This window comes from Benincasa hispida, chromosome 11, assembly GCF_027475165.1.
Source record: "Benincasa hispida cultivar pf3 chromosome 11, pf3_genome.v1.1, whole genome shotgun sequence".
In the NCBI taxonomy this organism is placed as follows: domain Eukaryota; kingdom Viridiplantae; phylum Streptophyta; class Magnoliopsida; order Cucurbitales; family Cucurbitaceae; genus Benincasa; species Benincasa hispida.
The window spans coordinates 72,622,970-72,646,800 of record NC_143488.1 but is presented as its reverse complement, the minus strand read 5'-3'; the positions used below and the strand labels follow the sequence as shown (position 1 = coordinate 72,646,800).

The following is a 23,831-nucleotide window of genomic DNA, read 5'->3' as shown; positions in this document are numbered from 1 at the left end:
TACAGTCGTACAGAAACAAACGATTATACAATTAATACAGAAATTACAGCATGAAAAGTCAAATGAACCAAGAGAAAACTCTACGAACATTTGAAGATGCGTCTCCATGCTCCTTTGCGCACGACCGCTCAAACAACAGCAACCTTGAACGTTCGATCTACACGACCACAACACAGAAATGAACACAGCATGAACACTTCACATTCGTCCTCAAGGATCGCCTTGGTATTCTCGGTGTGAGAATTCAGAGGGTGAGCTCTGTTCGGACTTGGTATGAGGCAGATGAAGGAGGAAACACTGATTGTGTACACGACTGGGAAAGTGGGAGATGGCGGAGACCTATCATATAGGTCGAAGCGATCGTCTAGCAAAAGCTATGCGATCGTTTAGCACAGTGTCTGTCGCCTATAAACACTACATGATCGTTTACTTTGGGCAAGCAATCGTCTAGCAAAAGCTATGCGATCATTTGGTAAATACTGTACGATCGTATAGCTCACCCAAGCTGTCATTTAGTAAATCTATATTTATTTGACGACTACCATGAGATCCTTTTTACGAGAGAGAGAAATCTCAAAAAACTTTTTTTTTTATAAAAACGTACTAAAATTAGGAAAACCATTTTCCTTTTATCTCACAGTTACCATGAAAATCCAATAACCACCCATTCAATTGATTATTAAAAAAAAAAATTAATTATCCAATAATTAATATTATCATAAATATAAATGATAACCAACTTATCATACTATATTTATAACCTATAGTTTTAATATTTCATCTCATGAACATATAAACCATAGTTCTTTTTCTATTCCATGGTACTTAATGTAAATCTCATTTACATCAATCCTCCATTAGATGTATCTCATACATTATACCGATTATATCATATATAATCAAAATACCTCTTGTCAATTTGAACATTTCAAATCAACACCAAGAACTGATCCTCAACTAAATCCATTGAGCTACCAAGGGGACCTTATGGACCTGTAGCTCAAAGCTCCAACAGTACGTGAATAACTAACTAAACTTTTTAGTCACGAGATCCACCATCCATTAACTACCAGGCACTCCACTAAAGACCGACAGCTGAACTCTTCTTACCATAGATATATTATGTGTCCATCTTAACCAATCAGCAGTGCGACAACCCTTCACATATCGCTCGTAAGTACAATTGGGCCAATAACCGTTATGCCCCTATAGTTACATAAGTACCACTGATCCCTCTAATGAACATAAGTCATAGTCCTACTATTGACTGAGTCTTCTCTTCCAAAGAGAAGTTGTTGCCACTATATTCAAGCCCCGGAATCAACCCGTAAGGGAGCAATCTCTCTACTTATCCCTGCTTCGGGAAAGGAGTGAATTCCATCTTGTGGATTGAGTTCTCAGCTCCCAGATCAAACAAGTCCCCAAAAAGGTAGGCATGTTGAGTTGGCAATCTGGCCACTCTCACCCATACTAATCAAAGGACCGCCCTCAAAGGCAGGAGTTTCCAAAACACTCAGAATTGAGGTCGTGTCACCTATGGTCGTTTAGGTGAGATGCAAGTCTCTAGTATCAACAGCGTTATATACAGATTCTAGTCATCTTTTGGTCCAGATCTTATACAAACTCTTTGTATAGGACACCCCGCTCGCACGTCTCCACGTGAATGGTCAGGATCTACCATATGTAGTAGTTTACAACACTTGCAAACCTCTAAAAAGTGGGTCGTATCCGTAATGTCATCAAGATCAAGTATCCCACTTTAATCCTTATATTACAGACCTATTTAGGTTATCACTTAAGGCATGATCCACTTGTATATCACATATACATGCTTAAGTTCACGTAAGATAACCAATGAGCTTTGTTTATTGGATATGAGTAAATGTCATAATTAAATAACACTTATTTTATTCATTAAACAATGTGTATCTTTACAAAACAACGAGGCTCCGGGAGAATTAGGACACCAATCCCCAAGTACTAAGATGATATACCAACCCATATTATACCATCTCATGTTAAGCCCTTAAACAACCCCAAAGAGGCGTTAGGGTGTTAAGTTGAGTAATAAAATCTAAAATGGTTAAGTCTCTAGAGTTAGTTTGTAGAGTTAAATAATCATGAGCTTCAAAATTGTTTAAGTGTATAGTTATTTAACCTAGAGTTCAGAAATTTGTATGTTGCTTCTTTTTTGCAACTTCTTTTTTATTTGGAGTTATATTTCAATCAAAATTTTCAACCATAACAAAACTTGATTTCGTATTTTTCCCCATTATTTGTTAGACCTTTTAATTTTTAATTTACTCAAAAAATTTGATTTAGGATTGCAAATTTTCTTAATTTGAAATCACATCCAGATAACTTGAATTTGAATTTTCTTTCCTATGAAAAATACATATATTTAGAATAAAATTTAGAATATGTCCAAATTTAATTCAAGGTAGATATTAAATTTTATCAAATTTTTGTTTAGACTTGAAATAAAATTTTAAAAGTTAAATTACAAATTCAGTCCTTGAAATTTGGAGAATGCTAGAATTTAGTAATTTAAAAGCATATAGACTAAATTGTATATTTCTGTAAATTACATAGACCAAATTTATATTTAACGAAATTTAAAAATAGTTTTGTGAAATTTATTTTGAGATAAAAATTCGATTATACTCGAACTCAGTTTGATTCAAATTGAACCACATTAAAATTTTATTTAGTTAACCTTATGAATTAAATTTGACTTCGACTCTAGATTGGTAAGTTTGGTAAATAAATGTTTTTAAACGTGGATCAAATAATGAATTGGTTAGTTGGTATAGGTCAAACCGCCTCATAATTAATTATATGATCCACTAGAAGGTTCAGTCTATCATCTGACCTTGCATCTTTCCCCATTCAATTATCTGTTCTGTTAGATTTCACACTGAAGTTGAAGCTCAATTCGAACGGAAACATCCTCTTATCCAAATTAGTTGGAGCTGCCTTGTGGTGCTTGTGGATGAAACGAAATGATCGCATTTTCAATGGGGATGAAAGACCGTCTACTCAACTGTGGGAGGATATCATGTATTTACCGGGCTTTGGTGCTTTAAGTCCTCTTTATTTTGTGAGATTCTACTACTATTTCTCTTAACAGGATGACTTTTCTCTACTCTATCTCCTTTCTCCTCATTGATGTACTATGAATTTTATGAGCTTCTCTCTACCTCCCTCTGTTTACCTACTTTTTAAGTTTTAACACAATTGATAAATGACAAAGAAAATGAATTATTTGCACCAATCAATGATTGTGGTGACCGCCTCTACCTACACTTTTCTTTTGGTTTACTCATCAATGAAATACCTTAGGGAGAGGGGAAAAAAAAAAAGAAAAGAAAAAGAAATCCTAAGTGACGATCAAATGATTTATAATGATCAGTTCATGATTTCCGATTAATAAAAAAACATCATTAGCCATTTCTCTCCATGTTCCCTAGTACAATAATGTAATTCTCACTTATATAATATTAAATTTATTTTTGTCCATCACTTTAAACTTTTTGATTAATTGATAGTTTGACTTCGTATAAAAATATGTGATTTGAAACGTCCCGTGCAATGTTAGTTTGTCAAACCAATGAATGAGGAGAGTGTCAATGATATAATATTAAATTTACTTGTACCTATCAACTTAATATTTTAGATTGATTTAACGCTAAAGTTGAAAAGCTTGAAACTCAACATTAATTCCGAAATCAAATCGACCATTAATATCTAATTATGTGCATCGATGTTCGTTTTGATGTTTTAACCCCACATGAGAAGAAATATTGAAATAAAATTAAACTTTGGTTGCTAGTTTATGAGATAATTTATGTAAAATGTTAATAAAATCATTGACAAAGAAACACCTAAATTTTTTTCTTCAAGATTATGTTAAAAGAAAATTAACAAAAAAAGGAGAGGTAACAATTAAACCTGTGATTTTAAGAAAAGAATCGACCTAATGTGTGATAAACATTGAGTTACTTCCATTACAAATGTTATATTGCTAAATATATTTCTTTAAGATTTCTAACATTAATTTTTTAGACGGTTTAGGAGTTGTCTTAACTTTTATCAATATAAATATTCGTCTCAGAGGTTGTTCTTCTTGTTGTCATTTATGTAGAATATCTCTTTCCATAATTAAATTACTCTGTAGAATAGTTTCTCTGAAATATTTTTCTTTTGGTGATTTGTCGATGTTATGCGAGGATATTTTCCTTCATCCTGTTGTATTTTTGAAGTCCAAGAAATCCTTGTACTAGGGTTGTCGCACATATTATTTTATGAGATCATTGTGTAAGTTCTACAAAATTCCTACTGTATTGCATTGAATTAAAGAAGAATGCTTTGTGCTTTGTTTGTGGCGGCATGTTCTTCACTTGCTCTTATAATGAGCGTTTCCATAATCACAAAGGTTTGTTTGGTCTTAGGAGGAGTTTAAAACAAAGTTGATTGAGAAGGATTTCTCTATACTCAAGGGGGGGCTGGGCTATTATTCAACGAGAAGAGAGTTCTCAAGACTTAGGGGAGCCTAAATCCATACGTGAAAGGAGTTCACAAGTAGAATGAACGATATCTTCAAGTGAGAGGGAGTCTCACATACTTAAGTTGGAGTCTAATTGTTACCGCAATAATATTTATATATTTAGGAGGAGCCTAGGTGATTAACTAAGTTGGGCTCTACATGTATTATCACTGTAATCTTTGCTATTTATAAACTGGGTTACCGACTTCTGTGTTTTCATACTTGTTTTACTATTTGTTCTTTGTTGTTGTCTCTAACTTTGCTAAGACGTCTTGTGCGACATCCATATAGAGCGTGAGGAACCATATTCCAAAATTTCAACTTTTTATGCTAACAACTTCTTTTTTTCTCTAATAAACAATACTTTATTAAATTTCACGTGAAAAACATATAAAAAGAGAGGGAAAAATAAAGGACAATCAGAAGAAAGCAGAAAAGTTAAGAGCAATGGAGATAGTGAAATAATTGAAAAGAGATTTGATACTTTATTAAATTGCATGGTCATTTTGTTGTTTCTCTTAAGCTAAAGAGACCCAAAAAAAGCCATGGAGATATCGTAACGAAGGGTAATCCTTGGTAAATTGATTGAGCAAAGAAACTCATATAATTAACCATTAGAAAATAACATAAACAACCAATTCTATTCATAATTTGACATATTATTAAATAATATATTCATTTATTATTAATTCATTTGCTGATTCCACATTAATTTTTAAATAATGTTGTCATGCCAAACAATAAATGAAAGCAGTATAAGAATTTTTCCGTCTCTGGATAGCCAGAGAGTTTTAACCATTAAAGACTATTAATTTGGTTATAATAATAGTGTATTTTACCTAATATTATAGAGCAACACATAGCTTTAGACATGTGTAGAAAACTATTCTAATGATGATTGAAAAGAAAAGTATATTGAAGATGCAAATTGGTACACTTCTTCAAGTTTGAGGGTTTAAAGTGATAAAATTGAAAAGTTTAGAATCTTACTGTTACAAAAGCTCAGCTATTAAAGATTTCTTCCGAAGTATGTGCTCAAGTTCAATATATCATTTTTGCGACCATTTGGATGACTCGGAATGAAAGGGACAATATAATTTTTTCTGATAATTAGGCTCGTGGTATTTTTCAAAGAGTGAACAACATTATTACACCCCCTACTACTTGGTCTACAAAATCTGTTTTTGTCAATTATGATGTTTATTTATGTTTATAGTAAAATCTGGCTAAGTGAACTCATCTGACCTTCCTGTATCACAAATGGTAAATTTGTAATTTGGGGAGGTCACCTGCAAAATAGTCAAAATAACACATCCGTGTGGTGCTTGCTACAAACACTCTAATACTTAAGTTAGATCTTAACACAAAAGTCTAAGGAAATAAATAAAGAAGGAAGATGAATACTTTGGTAGGATGTCATGCTCTATATAATGGAGGTCACTTAGGGATCTCCTTCATCCTTCTAGGATTAGAATTTTATCTCTTTTATCCCTTTGGAAACATGATGCTAAAGGTCTAGATCGAGCCACTATGGAGGTTCCAGATAAAGGATGACTTATTGCAAATAGACCTCATTGTTCGAGATTTGGAGGTCGAGGCGGGCTAATTTGGTGATATGGCCCAATTTCTCTTTCAACACTTCAAAGAAACGCACCCGTGCCTATTTCCTATCAATTTTGGGTCCATTTTAGGATAAGGTTACTCTCCTGGCTTTACTTTTACCTCAATTTTTTTATTTGATCCAAAACTACCCATAACAATCTATATCTCTAAATCGGGATGTTTTCATTGTAACTTTTGGTAATTTTTCTCACATATATTATATTTAGTTGATGAAATCGAAAGTTTATATGATTAAATTGATACAACTTATCAAGTCTAGAGGTTAAGAAGATAATTTGTTTTTCATAGATTGTTTGGAAAGGGATTGATATATTCCACCATTAGTATGTGTTTTTGTAAAGAAACCATATCATACCAATTGAAGTAAAAAGAATATAAAACCCAAATGGGTTTCCAACTCCCTTTATACATAGATGGAGATTAAAAACTGAAAAGATGGATTATCATTCATTATTCCAACGATAAAAATATATAAAACAAAAACGAATATCTCAACCATGGTTTATCGATTGAAAGCTAGGATTTCATTCCACTTAATTTTCCATCCATTACTTTCTTCAAAATAATAATAATAAAAAAAAAATAAAAATCAATCTATCAATTACAACTTTATGGCATATGTTTTAGGGTAAAAGAAAATTGTTGAACGAGGCCTCTAGAATGTATCAAACAATTTTGTCTGGTAGGCAAGGATTAAAATTATAGATGTATGTGTTAGTACGTGCTAATTACAAGATCTATAATTAAATTTGGGAGTAAAAGTAACATAATTAATAATTTAAATATTTTTTAATAAATTTTATGAATTTATTTGTTTATCAAAATATTTATTCATATCGATATTTTATTGATATATTCAATATCAAAACTTTGATAGACATATCATATTATTTTATATGGGATGGAAAATCAATAGACCTCACAACTTAATAAGATATATTAGTTATCCTTCTCATCGTTAATGGGTTTTGAGATGGAATCTCAATGTTATCTAATAATATTCTTTTAACAGATATTAGGGTCAGGGATAATAGGTACACTAAGATATATCTCAACCAAGCTGATATATCCATAATACCCTCATCATATTTATATAACAATCTAATCTAAAGATGAAAACGTTGTTAAGGAATTATGAAAAACAAAAAATATATATATATAGGGAAAAAATTAACAAAAGCAAAACAATCTAGCCCAAACCTTTCTACTCTCATATTTCTACTCTCATAGTTCTTGGATTTGGAAAATAATTCGTCTATCAACTGAATCGAGAAGGCCTACATCATCAATCGACTCATCATTTGCAGCTCTATGATCATCATCGATGGAAATATTCAAATCCAAAGCCAAACAAGGGGCAGTTTCTTCTTCTTCATGTTCTTGTTCTTGTTGTTGTTCTTTTTTTTGATTTTGTTGAATGTCTTTGTGTTGATCATTTTCTTCTTGTTTTTTGAAGGGAGGAGAGCAAGCTCTAGATCTAGCACTGAAGCTTTCACAGCTGAGAATTACAATGGCATCAGCTAAGGGAACTTGTTGGCCATTGGAGTTGGTGATTCTTCCTCCTTCAATGGCTCTTTTGAAACCCATTTGTGAACAATAATCAGCTTGTTCAACATCCTCAACCAAAAATACTCTGTGAGGGTTTATGGACACGGCCTCTGCAAATCTCTCTATGTAGCTGCAACTTTGTTCATCTCTTGATCTTTTGTTTCTACAATCTTCCGTTGAATCTGCTGATCTTGTGGAGGAGAAACTGCTCAATGTTATGGACACCAAATTTGATGTTGCTGACCCAAATATTACTCTAGCTAGCTCTTCTGCCACCTTCTCTTTGCCTCCTACATCATTGCCTGTTAAATTAAATCTTCAATTCATTAATCTCTTAATCAATTTTAACCACTATATCATAGTTCATTCAAAAAAAAAAAAAAAAAAAATTATTCTTGATGTACCCACATCTGGTTAAATTTTGTATCTAATAAATCTCGACCAATAAATATCATCTAGTTAGCTTATTTCAAGTGAAATCTTTAAATAAAACATGGATTCAATATGTCATATACTATCAATCTCGAAGTTATAATATAATATTTTGACCCAATATAAATTTTCATTTAGAGAAGAAAATTTACATGTGGGCTGCACACTCCACACCAGTGAAAATATGCCATGTGGCAGATTTTTTTTAAAATGATTGTTTTATTTTTTATTTTTTATTTTTTTTTACAAGGTAGGAAAATAGGCTGCATGGGAATAAGTGCAAGTTAGAGAATTAAATTACTTTATCGCATGTCAAAATGATGATAGTTCAATTGATATAAAATATGTATTATCAATCTCAAAGTTACAAGTTCAATTTTCATCTTTATCCAAATTTTCATCTATCCAAAAAATAACTACATTAAAATTTCAAAACAAATTAAACTCCCATGTTAAGATACTTAGATGCAAACACTAATCAAATTAAGCACACACAAAAACAAAACAATAATACAAACTTCACATCACAAAAACATTCAAACTAGACACACACAACTCAAAATAGGCAACAAAATTTAGATGATGATTCAAGTTAATAATTTAAAATCTTTACATTACCTTGAAAGAGCAACCAAGTTTCTTCCTTCAAATCTCCATGACCCATCTTCCCTTTTCTCCTCCCCATCCCAGACCTACATTGAAGAACTGCACTAGCAATATCAGCAACCACATTCTTCTGCCATGGCACCTTCTTCTCCAAAGCATTACAAAGGCTCTTGAAATTCTCAGAGTTCAACTCCTTGAACCTACTCACATATTCACCCTCCAAAACGACATCACTCCCTGAGGAAGCCGAAGACGGGGTCGAACCATGATTATTATTACTACTCAATAACATCAGTTGCTTTGGCTCCACATTTCCCTCATAGAAATGATCTTGATGCTTCTCTTTGTGGGTGTATCGTAAGAAATTGTAGTGATCATTATTATTATGATGATGATGATGATCATATGAAAACCCTGATGCTGAGGAAGATGAATTCGGAATAATACAAGAGAATGACAAACTTTTCTGAGAACAAGAAATAATATTGTTGTTATTTGAATTCTTGTGGATTGAATTGCAAATGGAGTTCCACTTTTTGTAAAGCTCTCCGACTGTGACACACTTCTGTTACAAAATAAGAAACAACAAAGAGAGAATGTCAAATAATAATAATAAATAATATACAAATAATTGAGTTGTATTATTATTTACATTTTGTAAAGATACAAAATCCCTCTTGGCTTTCTTTTTTGATTGGGAAATTTATCTCATACTTTTTTGAGAGGATGAAATATTCCAAACCACTTTTTCATTCAATTGCAAAAAGGAAAATCGTTTTCCACGTCTGATTTCCATTTATTATATGGAGAAAAAAAATGAGTTCATACTTAACGATAGTGGAGGGTTAATAATGGAATAATTCCCTCTCTATAAAAATATATATATATATATATGTAAAAATTTCCTTAGTTACAAACAAGTGAATTATTTTGTTTTTGGAAATTAAATTTTTGTGGCTTGAAAAGTATTGTTTCTTTTTTAAAATAAAACTATACAGAGAGACAAAGTGGAATTCCACAAATTTCTCCTTTTTTTATTTAAAAAGAAAAAAAGAAAAAAGAAATCATACAGTGACTATTATTCCACTGACATAAACAAATTATGAGAAAGAATATAGTATTTTAGCCAGTTATCATGAGTTCCCATATTATTGAATAGATGTCAAGTTTTGATTTTTAGTGAGAGGAAGGGAGAAAGAGGGTTTTTTTTTTTTTTTTAATTTTTGGCATTCCTCATATTTAAATAGAGGAATTATGATTATTTGAAGTTACAAAGTGTATAAAGAGATATAATGAAAGAAGACCTGGTCATTTTCTCCCATTGCTTTCTGCTCATTTTTGTATTGTTGAAGCCATGCAGGTAAAGGAGTTAAAGAGGTTGTTGACTCACTGTTATTATTTGAATAATTTTGTAAGCTTCTAGCTTCTTTCTCAAACTTAGCTGAACACTCACCGCAGCAATTCAGCTGTTTTTCCTCTTCTAATTCAATCTCTTTCTTATTCTCATCCAATCCCTGACTTTGAATGTCACTGCAACCAAAAAAAAAAAAAAAACTAGGTAAATTTCATATCAATGTAATGGGATTTGGGGTTTGGCCCATATCCAAAGATGACTTTTTTTGTTATGGGAATTTGGAATAAATGCTCAAAAGAAAACAAATATAAAATTCACGAAAGGAAAATCAAAATAAAACAACCTTTATTGTTTTTCCACCTTTCTTTTTATTCTAATATTCCTTTTTTATTTTCCCCCCCTTGAATTCAAAGTAAAGGGGCTATGAATATGAGACCTAGCTTTGGAAGAAGAAGAGGAAAAAAAAAATTTAAAAGAGAACAGTAATAAGCCCAAAAAAAATAAATAATAATAATAGTAACATGACTTTACCAAAAACTCGAAGAATTGATTGATAATTTCTAACCTGTCAGTGATGAGACTCAACCTCAAGGTGCCTGTTGGAATTGTAAGAGGATGAATAGCCAATAAAGTTTCAAGAGATGGATTTCCAGTTTTGCATCTCATATAAGTTTGGAAAGTTGCAATTCCCATTATCCAAACAAAGCCTTTCTGTTGTTGTTGATGGTGATGATGATGATGAACATCTCCCACATAATTCCCATATACTAATTTCCCCAATTCCATAATCATATGCTCCACTGGACAATAATAACCCCTTGTAATTTGATTACTACTTGAATTATAATTTTCTCTATAATCTATAGTCCATTTAATATCCCCTACATATAAAATTACCCCTTTCCCTAAACAACTCCTTATCAAACTCTTAAGCTCCATAACTTTCTCATCCACTTCCACTCTTGACCTATCCCTAAATGATGAAATTGAAAGATTAATAAACTTCACTTCCTTCAAACCCTCTCCCACTTCCCTTTTCTCAATCCTCCCAATGGCTTCCTCCACCACACATTCAACACTCCCCACACTCTCCCCTACCACCACCACACTCCTCTTCTTCATCTCCGCCAACTCGTTAATCACCACTACAACATCCTCCTCCCTCGCTCTTCCAGACGTCACCAAGGACGTCTGGGGAGTACTATTATTGTTGTTACTCGTCGTTTTCGATTTGGTAGAACAAGCCATCTCAATAGAGATGGCTTGTTCTACTTTAGTTTTGACTTGAGTACTTGAGAAACGAGCTTCCCTCATAACACGACTAACACTAGGATCATCCAAAATGGAGATAATGAGCTGTTCCAACTCGATTTTAACAGCTAAAAGTGGTTGTTGTTGGTTTTCAATAGATCCACGACGTTGATGAGCTTGAGCACGTTTGAAAGCAGCAACAAGAGCATTAGAAATTGAAGGGTGTTGTTGAGAATGATGAGGGGATAACATAGGAGTAGAATTAGAAGCTGGAAGACGATTTAAAGCGACATTAAAACAAAGTTCCAAAGCTTTACATTGAAGAGGATGAGAATGAGATTGAAGACAAGCCGTACGGAGAAGGCCAGTAGGAGGTGCAAGCATAGTGCTAGCAACATGAAGAGGAGTTACTTGAGCATGGCCACGACGTTTAGCCAAAAGAACAGCTTGTTTAACAACGCTTAAAGCTTCAGAAGTAAGAGCTTGTTGAACTGTGCAACCGCCTGTTCTCATACTTACAAAAACATACAACAGAAAAATTGAAAAGGATAGATATGAAGAAGAAGGGTTATAAGGGGAAATAATAAGAGAAGGAGGGGAAGGGGGTATGCTTTTCTTGTAAGTGAGGGTAAAATTTTCGGGTTGAAAGGGGATTTTGTAGTGGAAAGTGGAATGCATGTGCTGACAATTAACAGGACCAAGGGAATGGCAGCAGTATCAAAGGCAATTCAGCTTTGCCCTTTGCTCTTTGCCTTTGCCTTTCTTTCTCTCTCTACAAATATACCCAAAAAATAAATTAAAAAGAAGGGGATAAATGGGTTTTTTTTTTTCCTTTTTCCTTTTATGTAATTTTTGTTAAGGTATTATATATTCATAGGAAGGGCACTAACATCAAAATCAATATACTCTCTCCATTCTCCAAGTGGACAACAAATCTTTCTAACAATCTTTATATTTTATAGTTATATATATACACTATATATCTCTCTTTCTTCCACACTATTACAAGACCTAGTTACCATTGGGATATACTCTTGTTCTTCTTCTTCTTCTTCTTCTTCTTTTTTTTTTTTATTGATTTTTTTATTGAGGGTAAGTGGGGATTCATCCATTGAATTAGAGTTCTAAAAAGATTACAATAATTTTGGGACAGACAACATATTATTTAATCTTTATTTTCAACAAGATATAAAAGGGAAAGAGATATCCATAGGTGCGATAACATATAATCTTAATCAACTTCACGTTTCTTTTGTTTTTAGAGAAGTTATACTATGTTAAGACGTATATGAGAAATATAAATTAAAGAGCGTTTACAAAAATGCAAAAATTATATGCATCAACTTTATTAAATATAATCAAAACAATACTTCCTAGTGAAACTCTACTCCTCCACACCATAAACTTTTTCACGATGGGTCTATCTTTTAATAAAAGAGAGAAAAATTATATATTCTCTGTTTCCCTCTTCTAATAGTAGTCAATATAACTTCTTTTTCTTCTATTATAGCTCATTACAAAAGAAAAATCCTAAGCCTAAATTAGGTACCTCCTATAACTAAGAAGAAACGACCATATATTTAATTAGTATCTAAAAACTCAAAACGATTTGTGAGTGAGTGTTATTGATTATTCTCGCAAATACATCGTAATCTTCAAAATCTTCAATTTTATTGATTTTTTTTTTTAAAAAAAAAATGAACTGTCTTTGATAATTCTCTTTATGTATATGTTTCTGGCATACGTAACGTATTTTGTTTTGCCTACTTTTATTTTAGCAAATAAATAATTAAAAGCTTAAAATTAGAGTGTATTTTGTGTTTAGGGATAGAGAGAGAGAAGGTTTGGTATAAAAGAGTATCCAGAAACACCGATGGGGTGAAAAGAGAGAATGGGGAAGTGTGTCCAATATTCATGTGGGAATCAAACATATGTTGGAGTGAGGGCTTTGAATTTAACCATTCATCAATCATGCATGCCAAATCCAATCCCCTCTCATTTTTCTCCCTTTTTTTATTTATTTATTTTCTTCTTTTTGTTTTGTTTTGTTTTCTTTTTTCTTTTTTTTTTAAAAAAAAAAATTCAACGCACCCCCAAAATTCCCTTCCTTCATTCTCTATTCTTTCTTAAAAGCTGCTTACTTTACTCCCTTCTCCTCCTTCCCCTCCTTTCTCTCTCCTAATATTCATTTTTCAAAACAAATAATACACATATATTATATTAACAAACGATATCATTTTACTCCTCGAGATTACTCGCATTCAATCACTAAATCGATTAACATATATGACAAAGATTTTCTTTAAAAAAATAATTGAAACTTTTTATGAACTCTTTGAAGTATAGAGACGAATAAGACAAAGTTTCGCAAGTTTAACAATTTATTAGATATTTTTAAGTATAAAATCTAAAACATTCAAACTCTATCTCTTAAGAAATATATATATTTAAACAAATAGAAGGTTGAAAATCTCTTCACCTGTCCTGTTGTCAAAGTGTGTACATGTAAATATGATGCCACACATTTATTTCCTTTCTTTTTCTTATAATTCTATGTTCTTGCAAGTGGGAAGAAAGAAGTTACTATTATTTATTTTTAAATATGTATGGAAACAAACCTAATTATTCTTTTAGCAAAATACTAGAGGATAAAAAAGGATTAGGAGGTGCACACGAAGATTTCAACTATCTAGATTGACACATCATATCTCAAACTCAATAGATTTATTATCACAAGAGGATAATCATGAGTATGCGATAGTTACATAATGAGAGCTAGACAAAAAAACATAAAGGAACTATCGTAATTATAAAGACGAGTTAACGATCATCAATATATGGTTCAACGAGTTAAAGCTATATATCTTTGATCAAAATGTTAGAGTACACTCAAATATTAACTTACACATGTATATATTTTGTTGCTATACTATCATATTTTTTAAATTAAAAGACATAGATATTAAAAAACCATAAATTACAACTGGATTTTATTTATTAGTTGAGCCTTGTATAAGACAAATGGCTAATACATTGCACCATATTATCATTATGAATTTAAGGAACACTTCTTATCAAATATGTCACAATATTTCAAAATTGAAATTATTGCTACTTTCATTATAGATGAAGCTATTAAAAAAGGATAAAGGTTTGATTAGCTATATCAACATATGGATCCATTAAAAACACACAAACATCGAAATTCTTTAGATGGTATTGATATTTTTCTTTTTGAATTACCAGCCCCATCTAGATCAAGAGAGGAAAAAAGTGGAAAAAAAGAAAAGAAAAAATTAAAGAAAAAGAAAAGAAGTTTTCTCTTTTGCATCCGCTATAACTAAGAAATATGTAGTAATTTCTCCAACACAATAAACGAGAGAGATCTGTTTTTTCATTCCTCAATCATCTTCAACTTTAACTTTTTTCTTTTTTTTCTTTCTTTTTTTCCTCATTGTTTTAACACCCAAAATATATATATATATTTGACAGAGAATTAGGGGAAAAAAAAAGTAGTTTTCAAGTAAAAGAAAAAAAAAGGAAGAAAAAAAAAAGAAAAAGAGAGAATGCTCAAACAATCATGGAATAAAGATTAAAGATGGTGCCGATCTAAAGAGACTTCACGGTCACCTATGCATGAGATCGATTAGCTTTCTTTACGGCCAGGCTAATTAATTAAGATATTATTAATTAATTAATTAAGTAACCCATAAGTAAGATGCAAAAAAATGTGTTATTCACATTTTAAACTCCCTTTAACCTTTTTTCCTTGCTTCATATATCTAGGTGCATTCCCTCGAAAGTTTTCGTAATTGTCCAAAGAAATTCATACTTTATAATCACCAGCTTGAGTGAACCATCATGGTTGGTCTAGTGGTAGTTAAAACATCGAAAAAAGGCCAAAGAACCAAGAGGTCATGGGTTCAATCATGCCGGTCACCGACCTAATCATTTAATATCCTATAAGTTGGTTCGGATTGCTTGAGTGATTATAGCCTAGATTTATTTATTAAAAAAAAAAATACAGAAGAGACTTTGTTGATAAAATAAATTATCATCCATCTATAACAAAATATAGTTGTTTAGATTCAATATGCATACAAATGAGAGTGGTTAAGTCATTTGGTATGTTTTCTTTTCATTTAATGACATTGATCAAAAGATTTGTGATTCGAGTCTACTCTTTTTATTTAATCTAACTTTTTTTTTTATTTCTACTTTTTTTTTTTAACATATTAATTAGTAGATCAAATTTACACAAAACTCAAAAACTTAAACTTAACTTAGTGGCTAATTACCAGTTGAGAAACCAAAAGAAAAGGAGGGGTTAGGATTTTTAGAGGGTAAAAGAAGATTAGTTGGTGAAGTGAAAAAAATGATTGGCAGTGATTATAATAATTGCAAAGCACTATAGAAACTTGAATCCATTTTGTTTGTAGGGACTCAAAAATGATAATAAAAATTAAAATTGTAGTCAAGGTCCAAGTGCAAGAACTTGTGCAATAACTGTATATAAATATTTAAAAATGCTTTTGAGTTGAGGTAAGTGTCATCCTTGGTCAAAAAGTTAAGTTATAGTATCCATCTTTGTTGTCCTAAAAAGACATACAAAGAGCACCCAATAATTTGAACAACAGAAAGCATTTCTATGGGGTAAAATGCTCCAAAAGGAGTGTTTGAATATTGAAAGGAAGAAAAAAAGAAAAGAAAGAAAGAAAGAAAGAAAGAAAGAAAGAAAGAAAGAAATAGAAGAATTAGAAGAAGAAGAAGAAGAAGAAGAAGAAGAAGAGAATAAATGTATTTGCTTCATATGCACCCTAACTCCCATGTCTTTCTGTCTCCATTTTTAACACTTTCAAAGAGTAACTATAACAAAAGCTGAATATATATAGTTTAGCTTCAAAGTGAATATGGTTAACTTAGAGATCATCAGTCCTTTTTTTTCTTTTTTTTTTTTGATTTTTTTTTTCAAAGGAGATTAATAATTTATATTAATTAGACAGAATGCATATATATTGAAGGAGGGTAGATTTGATTGTGTTTGAACTAAATTGTGGTTGGTTGGGTATTTGTTTAGGGTGTGTTTTAGTTAAAGAGAAAAGCAAAGGGCACTGTGAGAAAAAGTTGATATTAAAAGCAAAATATGGCATTATCTACTCAAAAGGGCTGCTCATTTTATGCTTTTGAGCCTTCAAAATAAGCATCTTTGGTCCCTCTACGTGGCCATGTGAGTTAAAGCAAACCCAAAACCCAAAACCAAAACCATATTTCTACACATAGAAAGAGAGAGTAAATAATAGTTATAAAAAGTGCAAAGAGAGAGCAGAGGCTTAAAGTTTACGATTTAACAAAAAAAAGTTGGTCCAATTTTGAAATGACAGGCTTAAGTTTATGTAAAGGTGATACGTACCACCCTCCCCCATAAACTCCTTTTCCCAAAAGTTCTACTATTCTCTTCCCTTGAGTCCCTACAAAATTATATTACAATGAAAAAAAAAAAAAAAAGTTCTCTTCCCTTTCCAACTAAATTATATTCAATAGTGCCACTTAGTTCATTAAACTCTCTTAACATTATTATTATCATTATCAACTTTAATCATTCATATCCTCATCAATCTTTCCCTTCTCCCTCGACCGCTCCCAGCCACTCACTACTTAATCGCTTCATAATGATATGGTAATTAATTAACTTTTTCTTCTTTTTTACCAATTTAATTGACCAATGTTTTGAGTGAGATGATTATATTAATTATATACTCCATTTGTGTTATAACTTATAAGCATTTTTTTTTCTCCCCCTTTTTCTCTTTAATTTGTTGAACAGTTTGGGCCACAAAATAGTGCTTAAAAGCCCTGTGATGGAACAGCCATGGAGGACTTGACAAGAGGCCGCATTCAATAGTTGTTCTTCCGCATTCAATAGTTCTTCTTCTTGTCTTGTCGAGGACATTTATCTGATGTGTATATATTCTGTGTTCAATCTTCTAACCAGTCGTTCTCATCCTTTTCAAATTATTTGATCTAATATTTACACGTTTAGGTACTATTATCTTATCACTTCATGAGAAGATATTTAAGCTCAATTACCAAGGTTAGTCTATTAATTTTTAACTTTATATCTATATAATAAGTCTTTAAACTTACAATTTTATACCTAATAAGTCAAGTCAATATGACTGAGGATGTATGCATTCTCTGAAAGCATCATTACCTAATCTTGTGTAAGCCAATAATCATCCAAATTGCATAAAGGAAACCTATGAATATCACTTTCCAAATATATCGTGTTAATAATTATGGATTGAACTGCCTTTCTAAAACACTTCTGTTGTCTTACTTTCACATGATGAATGAAATGTTTATGATGGAGTCAATCCCCAAAATTTCATGTTTAAAGTTACCACCCAACAGAAATGAATTTTGAATCCAAAGAAGAATATGATCAAGTTCTTGAAATTTAACAGGTGCATCTTACTTGACTATTCTATCATCATGCCTTTATATTTTGAGTACAGTAACAAAGATTTCAAGTTGAAAAAGAAGAACAGTCAGCCTCAAGATCTCTTGAAAGAACCTCACTCATAACCTTCACCTTTTCCAAACTTGGGTTGGTGAGCTTGCTTCAAATCAAAAGAACAATAGCAGTTAAAAAGGAACCTACCTAACTCAAGTTGAACAAACTCAGCAGATAGCTAGTTCAAATTAAAATCATTTCTAACCATATCCTTGGAGATCCAAATTTCAAAGTTCAACAAGAATAGTGCTTGTACACATCTTGATCTCTAGTTTCAAGCTCTACCTGCATCCAACAACATCAAGCCTAAACAAAGATCAAATGTATCAAGCACAAATTAAATAAATGAAATAATAACAACTATTTTTCATGGGTTTAGAAAGCAAATACCCAATAGTACAATGAGTTTATGGTGCGCATTCCCCCTCTATTCATTACCACATACCACACATGCTTTCTTAATTCTAAAGTGAAAGCTATTCTATAACAATGGTCCTCCTACATTAAAATGACACTTAACTTTATTTTAACTTCCATCTTCCAGTCCCCTTAACATTCCTAAAGAATCAAATTCACGAGTAATGCATCAAAATCAAAAACCTCTAAGTGTGTCAGCCATGCAGTTTTGAGATGATTAGCAACCATTGAATAATATGTATCTCGCTTGGCCATTTCAAGCACTATACCCTTCTAAACTGAACAACAAAAGCAAAGTTGATTAAAATACAGAATCTTTTATGAAGGGAGCCGTACCCAACTTCGGTCAGGAAATAAAAAATATCAAGGGCACATCTTATTTCCACCAGTAATCCTAGAAAGTAAAGTTGAGTAATGAAACTTACATCAGAGCCTCCAATGGAACACTGGCAGGGGTAGGCGCAGGTCATTATTCCCTAAAGGTTTCTGAGGAAAGAAACAGCATTGTGTTTGTGTACATTGAAGTCGTAGATGCTATGAAATCATAAAAATATCCTAAATTCCTGCAGGAGAATAAAAATTAAGACCACATTTACAGAGGAAGAAAGCTCAACCTAAAGAAATAGACGTCGACATTGTTAGGTCCTAGAAATTTCTGGATACAAAGTTCAAGAATCACCTTATCATCAACGGAAATTTTCCTTCTAAACATTTTATTGAAAAATGATTATAAAAATAGGAAAGAAAATTTAAAAAATGTTTTAATATTGAACTAAATTTCGATTATGAACAAATACTATCAGATCATTGCACAGGAAACAAATAAAATTATAATAGATCCATGAAAAATCTAGAGGAAAAAAAAAATAATAAATTTGCTATATTACCGATACAAGAAATTCAAGTAATAGAATCACCTTAACGAAGAAACGAAATCCGATTACAGAAGTACCGACTATGAACTATAAGAGTTTGCTACAAATTAAAAACAAGCTCGATGATCTAAAGAAATGAAGAACACGAAAACTAGAAGATTGAACTTACTGGCGTTTCTGGGAAGAGGAGATTGAGAAGCTTTGAAGAAGCAAGAAAGATCGAGGCAAAAGGGATAGAGATCAAGATCTAACCATGGGCCCAATACAAACCCATGAGACCCAATGAAGACAATTGGACCAAGTAAGATAAGAGGCACAGCGCGTGGAGTCCAACTCGTAGATTCAAGCCCATTAAGCCCAATATAGACCATTGAACCAAGCAAGAATAAGCCTTTTTAGGCCCAAAATAAGCAACCCCTCATACTTGACTAATTTATGCGGTTCTTTTCTTATATATAATAAAATTGATAGATTGCTTATAATAATTGTGAAAATGAGCTTAGTTCAATTAACATCTATATGTATTGAAGACCCAGAGATGATGGTTCTATCCACTTATACTAAAAAAAATGCATGCTTATAATAATTATCAAATGCATATTATTATCTATGTAAATAAAATTATTGATGAGCTATTTGTATATATCATCCATAAAACTAGTGAAAATCTCTGATTGATAATTATATTTTACCACTTATATCACAAAACTAAAAAAAAAAAAAGTTAGTTGAATTTTATCACATCAAGATAAAAGATAAGTATAGTATTAAATTTTTTAAAATATATAAATTATTATTTTAAGATAAAAGAGGGGAGATTTCAAGAGTTTATTTTTCTATATCAAAGTGAGTTTGGCTTGCTTATATTAACATACACTTCGATTGAAGAGATTGAGGTTCAATATCTTATCCTTGTAATTATTCTCTTAAAAAAAGAGTTCATTTTTTCTATTATTCTCTTATTAGCCATGGGTTAATTTGAACATTTTTAAATGGTAAGATTTTTTAATTTAAGAAAAAAAAAAGAAAATTTTAAGAGAATCTCATCGCAATAATAATGAAAGCAAACATAAATACATGTTTAAATATTATTTTCCTGTTCTAAATTAAAAAATATATATTATTTTTCTTATGGAACCTTTTAATTTTTGTTCATTTTACTGTAGCTAGTACCTCCTATTTTGAACTCGGTACTTTTAATATTTGATTATTTTAATCCATCTTTACAAAAAGCAAATAACATAGTCTACATAACAATAGGGTTATTTTTAAATATAGAAAATAAATCAAAATATTTATAAAATATAGTGAAATTTTAGAACTATCAATGATAGATACTGATAGATAAATATTGATATTGATAGACACTGATAGTATTATTAATAGTTCTAAAATTTTACTATATCTTATAAATATTTTCAATAATTTTACGATTTGAAATAATTTCTCCATAACAAAAATTGTAATACAAAGCTATGGTCAAAATTCAAAAACAATACATCAAGTTTAGACTAAAGAAAATGATAGGACTAAAACTACAACCTTTTGGAATTCAAGGATGAAATGCAAGTACTTTAAAAGTACATTCTAAAATAGAGTAAAAAAAAAAATAGATAAAGACTAAGATAGTATCTAAACCTCCAATAAAAAATAGATGTTGTACCATTTAAAAGAAGACATTTGATAGATTAATTGAATTTTTCCAAAGCACATTAATGGTTATAGAAGGAAAAACATTAAAAATTGTTAAAGTAAATTAAATTTTTTTTGTTTTTAAATTTTTTGGCATTTTTTAAATAACATTTGATTTACATTGTTACTCATTCTTTTTCCCAATATTTTATCATAACAATATTATAACATTTAAAATGACATTTATTTCTATTTTATTGTTTTCAGGCTTCAATTTCCAATTTCAAAAAAAAAAAAAACCTTTATAAAGAGTCACTCTTTAATAAGGTCTTGATCTTTCCCTTTTGCTTCCTTCTTTTTCCAAAAAAGACTGTCCTCTTTACTGTGATAAAAGTTTACCTTTTTAAGACCATATGGGTGGTCCAGCCTTTGAAGAAATTTTTTGTTTTCTTAACAAACAAGTATCATTTATAATAGATGATGAATCAATTATGCATCATATTAAACCATTATTAATTGAAGAAAAGTATTATTATCTTAAAGAGAAAAAGATATTCTAGTCAATTACACATCACGTTCTTCAACCAAACTAAGATTATGTCTTGCTAAATAAATTCAATAAATTCATAAAGGCTTTTGTCAAGTATCTCATTCTTTATAATCTTTTTAGAAGTTAGTGTGCAAAACACATTTAGTTCAAAAAAAGAAAAGAAAAAAAAAAAGAAAAGAAAAACTTCCATGAGTATCTTTTTTTATTGCGACAATAATTTTATACAAATATAAAAAATAATCCTGGGTTTTTTGGTTATGTATTAATAGTCCTTAACCTTTTAAATGAAATTCTCTATACTACTTTTTGTGGCGGATCTAAAACTTCATGTGATGGTAGTACAAATATATATTAGGTTAGAAGTGCAACTCATAAATTTCTAGATTTGTGTCTACATAAACTTAAAAAATGTCCAATAAATCTCTAAATTTTCAATTTTTATGTTTAATATATTTCTAAAATATTAATTTTACATTTAATATGTCTCTTACACATTTGGTATGTTAAAAATTTTAAATATACAAGTATATGATATCTAGACTAATTAATAAGACTAATTATAAAATTCTTATAAACTTCAATAGAATTATTTACCTGTGTGTGGATATGTTAAAAATTTTAAATGCATGAGTATATGGTATCTAGATTAAGTAATACTAATTATAATATCATAAAATTCTATAAAATTATTTATCTATGTGTGTGTGCATGTGTTATTTTGGTCTGTTTCAAGTGTGCTAAAAACTAAATACTTTACCTGTTTTTTAAAATAAAAAATCAAAATTGTTTATAATATAGGTGGTGAATTAAATATATATATATATTTGTGAATTAGAAGTAAATATCTAAATTAAGATTTGAAATATCGATATCGATAAAATTATCGAGATCTTGATTTTATGGAAATATAAATATCGATGGAAATTTTGGGAAACTTTATGGAAGTTGATGGAAATTGTTATAATTAGTTAATAAAACTTTGATTGTGATCTAATTAGACTATCTTTGACTATTTTTAATCATCATTTCTATAAAATAAGACAGCATTTAGAGGTATAGTTTAAATAAATGTGTAAATGTTGATGTAAGAGCGAAAATTTTAAAAATAAATGGAAAAATAATTACAAAATAATATTAAATTTTATTTTATTTTTTTCTAATTATTTTTCTTGGAAATGAAAACGTTGGATGGTAAAAGAAACAAAACTCACATCAATTTACTTTTAAGGTGAAATAATGTGAAAATTCAATGGAAAAATGTTTGAATGAAGTTACAAATAAATAAATGTTAATTTTATCAATTTTGGTTTCTTAATAATGAAAGTTTTAGATGGTAAAAAAATAAAGCTTACGTCAATCCAATTTTGACGTGAAAGAATGTGAAAATCAATGGAAAAATGTTTGAATGAAGTTAAAAATAAACATATGTTATTATTTTTCTTTATTTAGTTTCTTGAAATGAAAGCTTTGGATGATAAAAAATAAATAAATAAAACTTATATCAATTCTATTTTGAGGTGAAATTGTATATTGATGTGTGAAATTATACCATTCATGTAATCAAGTCAAGTCTATAAACCTTAAAAAACTTTCAATGAATCTATTTGCTTGAAAAAAAAAAAATTCCATCGAAATTTCGAGAATGAGGGGGAAAACCAAAATTCTCTCATACTAAAATTTCGAGGTGGCTTTCGAGATTTCGACTGAAATTTTAAACTATGATATAAATATAGATATTAAAAAAGTAAAACAATCAAAATTTATTTAAAAAAAAAAAAAAAAAAAAATACACTGAAGCTCAATCCTTAGACTATTGTAAAGAAAACTCCCTAGCCACTGTAGCATCATTGCATTGCATTACATGTTTTAATAAAAACGAATAAATATATATAAGTTAATACTATAATTAATATTTAATGAAAAATAATATATTTTTATATATAAAACGTCGCATTTTGAAGGGACATGGCTCTAATCCTTTAATAGATCCGTCCCTCGTTAATTTAAACGACTCTCAAATAAGTCATTTGTTATAATTTTTTAAAAATTTTGTCAAGAAAATGTTTATTGGCCATTATTTACTTTTTATATTAACATATTTGAACATAGTATACACTTGTCACTTAAAATGTTATTTGACACATGGTATGTCTATGTAGCATGTATATGCTAATAAAATAAAAAGTTAATAGCAAAATTTTTATATTAACAATTTTAACAAAAAAAAACAAAAAAAGATTAATAAAAAGGGACTTAATCGAAATTTTTTTATGTATCAAAAGATAATATCAAGAATAAGGTTCAAATTAGATATTTTTTTTATAGAAAGGTATTGAATTCTAATAAAATATAAGGGATCTCATAATCTAAGATCAAGATACAATCAAAGCACAATCAGACGAGAAGAAAAAAATAAGGACAAGGAAAAAAAAGCCCCCACATAAAAAATTACCCACCTCAAAAAAAAAATCTAAGGAGAAGAG

The 23,831-nt window shown here is 30.2% G+C and overlaps 1 protein-coding gene and 1 long non-coding RNA gene across 4 annotated transcripts; both read right to left on the bottom strand.

Moving 5' to 3' along the window:
• Positions 1 to 7,216: 7,216 nt before the first annotated feature.
• On the bottom strand, positions 7,217 to 12,126 carry LOC120092105 (Double Clp-N motif-containing P-loop nucleoside triphosphate hydrolases superfamily protein). Its single transcript, XM_039050313.2, has 4 exons — positions 10,675 to 12,126; positions 10,060 to 10,285; positions 8,768 to 9,320; positions 7,217 to 8,019 (listed from the first exon to the last, which is right to left on the bottom strand). The coding sequence occupies exons 1-4, from the start codon at positions 12,036 to 12,038 to the stop codon at positions 7,394 to 7,396; spliced, it is 2,769 nt and encodes a 922-aa protein (XP_038906241.2). The 5' UTR covers positions 12,039 to 12,126; the 3' UTR covers positions 7,217 to 7,393.
• Positions 12,127 to 17,778: 5,652 nt separating this feature from the next.
• Positions 17,779 to 19,474, bottom strand: LOC120089819 (uncharacterized). Of its 3 annotated transcripts, XR_016524337.1 has the most exons (5): positions 19,209 to 19,341; positions 18,717 to 18,854; positions 18,475 to 18,569; positions 18,080 to 18,180; positions 17,779 to 17,980 (listed from the first exon to the last, which is right to left on the bottom strand). It is a non-coding gene; the product is annotated as an uncharacterized LOC120089819 (long non-coding RNA). The 3 variants fall into 3 exon arrangements; XR_016524339.1 differs by lacking the exon at positions 18,475 to 18,569 and having other exon boundaries at positions 18,080 to 18,159; positions 19,209 to 19,345; XR_016524338.1 differs by lacking the exons at positions 17,779 to 17,980; positions 18,080 to 18,180 and having other exon boundaries at positions 18,183 to 18,569; positions 19,336 to 19,474.
• Positions 19,475 to 23,831: the final 4,357 nt, after the last annotated feature.

What these genes read in the sequence shown, in the direction of transcription:
- LOC120092105 (XM_039050313.2), bottom strand. Translation starts at nt 12,038, where the DNA reads ATGCATTCCACTTTCCACTACAAAATCCCCTTTCAACCCGAAAATTTT. An exon ending in CAATGGGAGAAAATGACCAG is followed by an intron (nt 9,321 to 10,059) that starts GTCTTCTTTCAT and finishes ATTTTGTAACAG; the next exon opens with AAGTGTGTCACAGTCGGAGA. An exon ending in AACTTGGTTGCTCTTTCAAG is followed by an intron (nt 8,020 to 8,767) that starts GTAATGTAAAGA and finishes TTAATTTAACAG; the next exon opens with GCAATGATGTAGGAGGCAAA.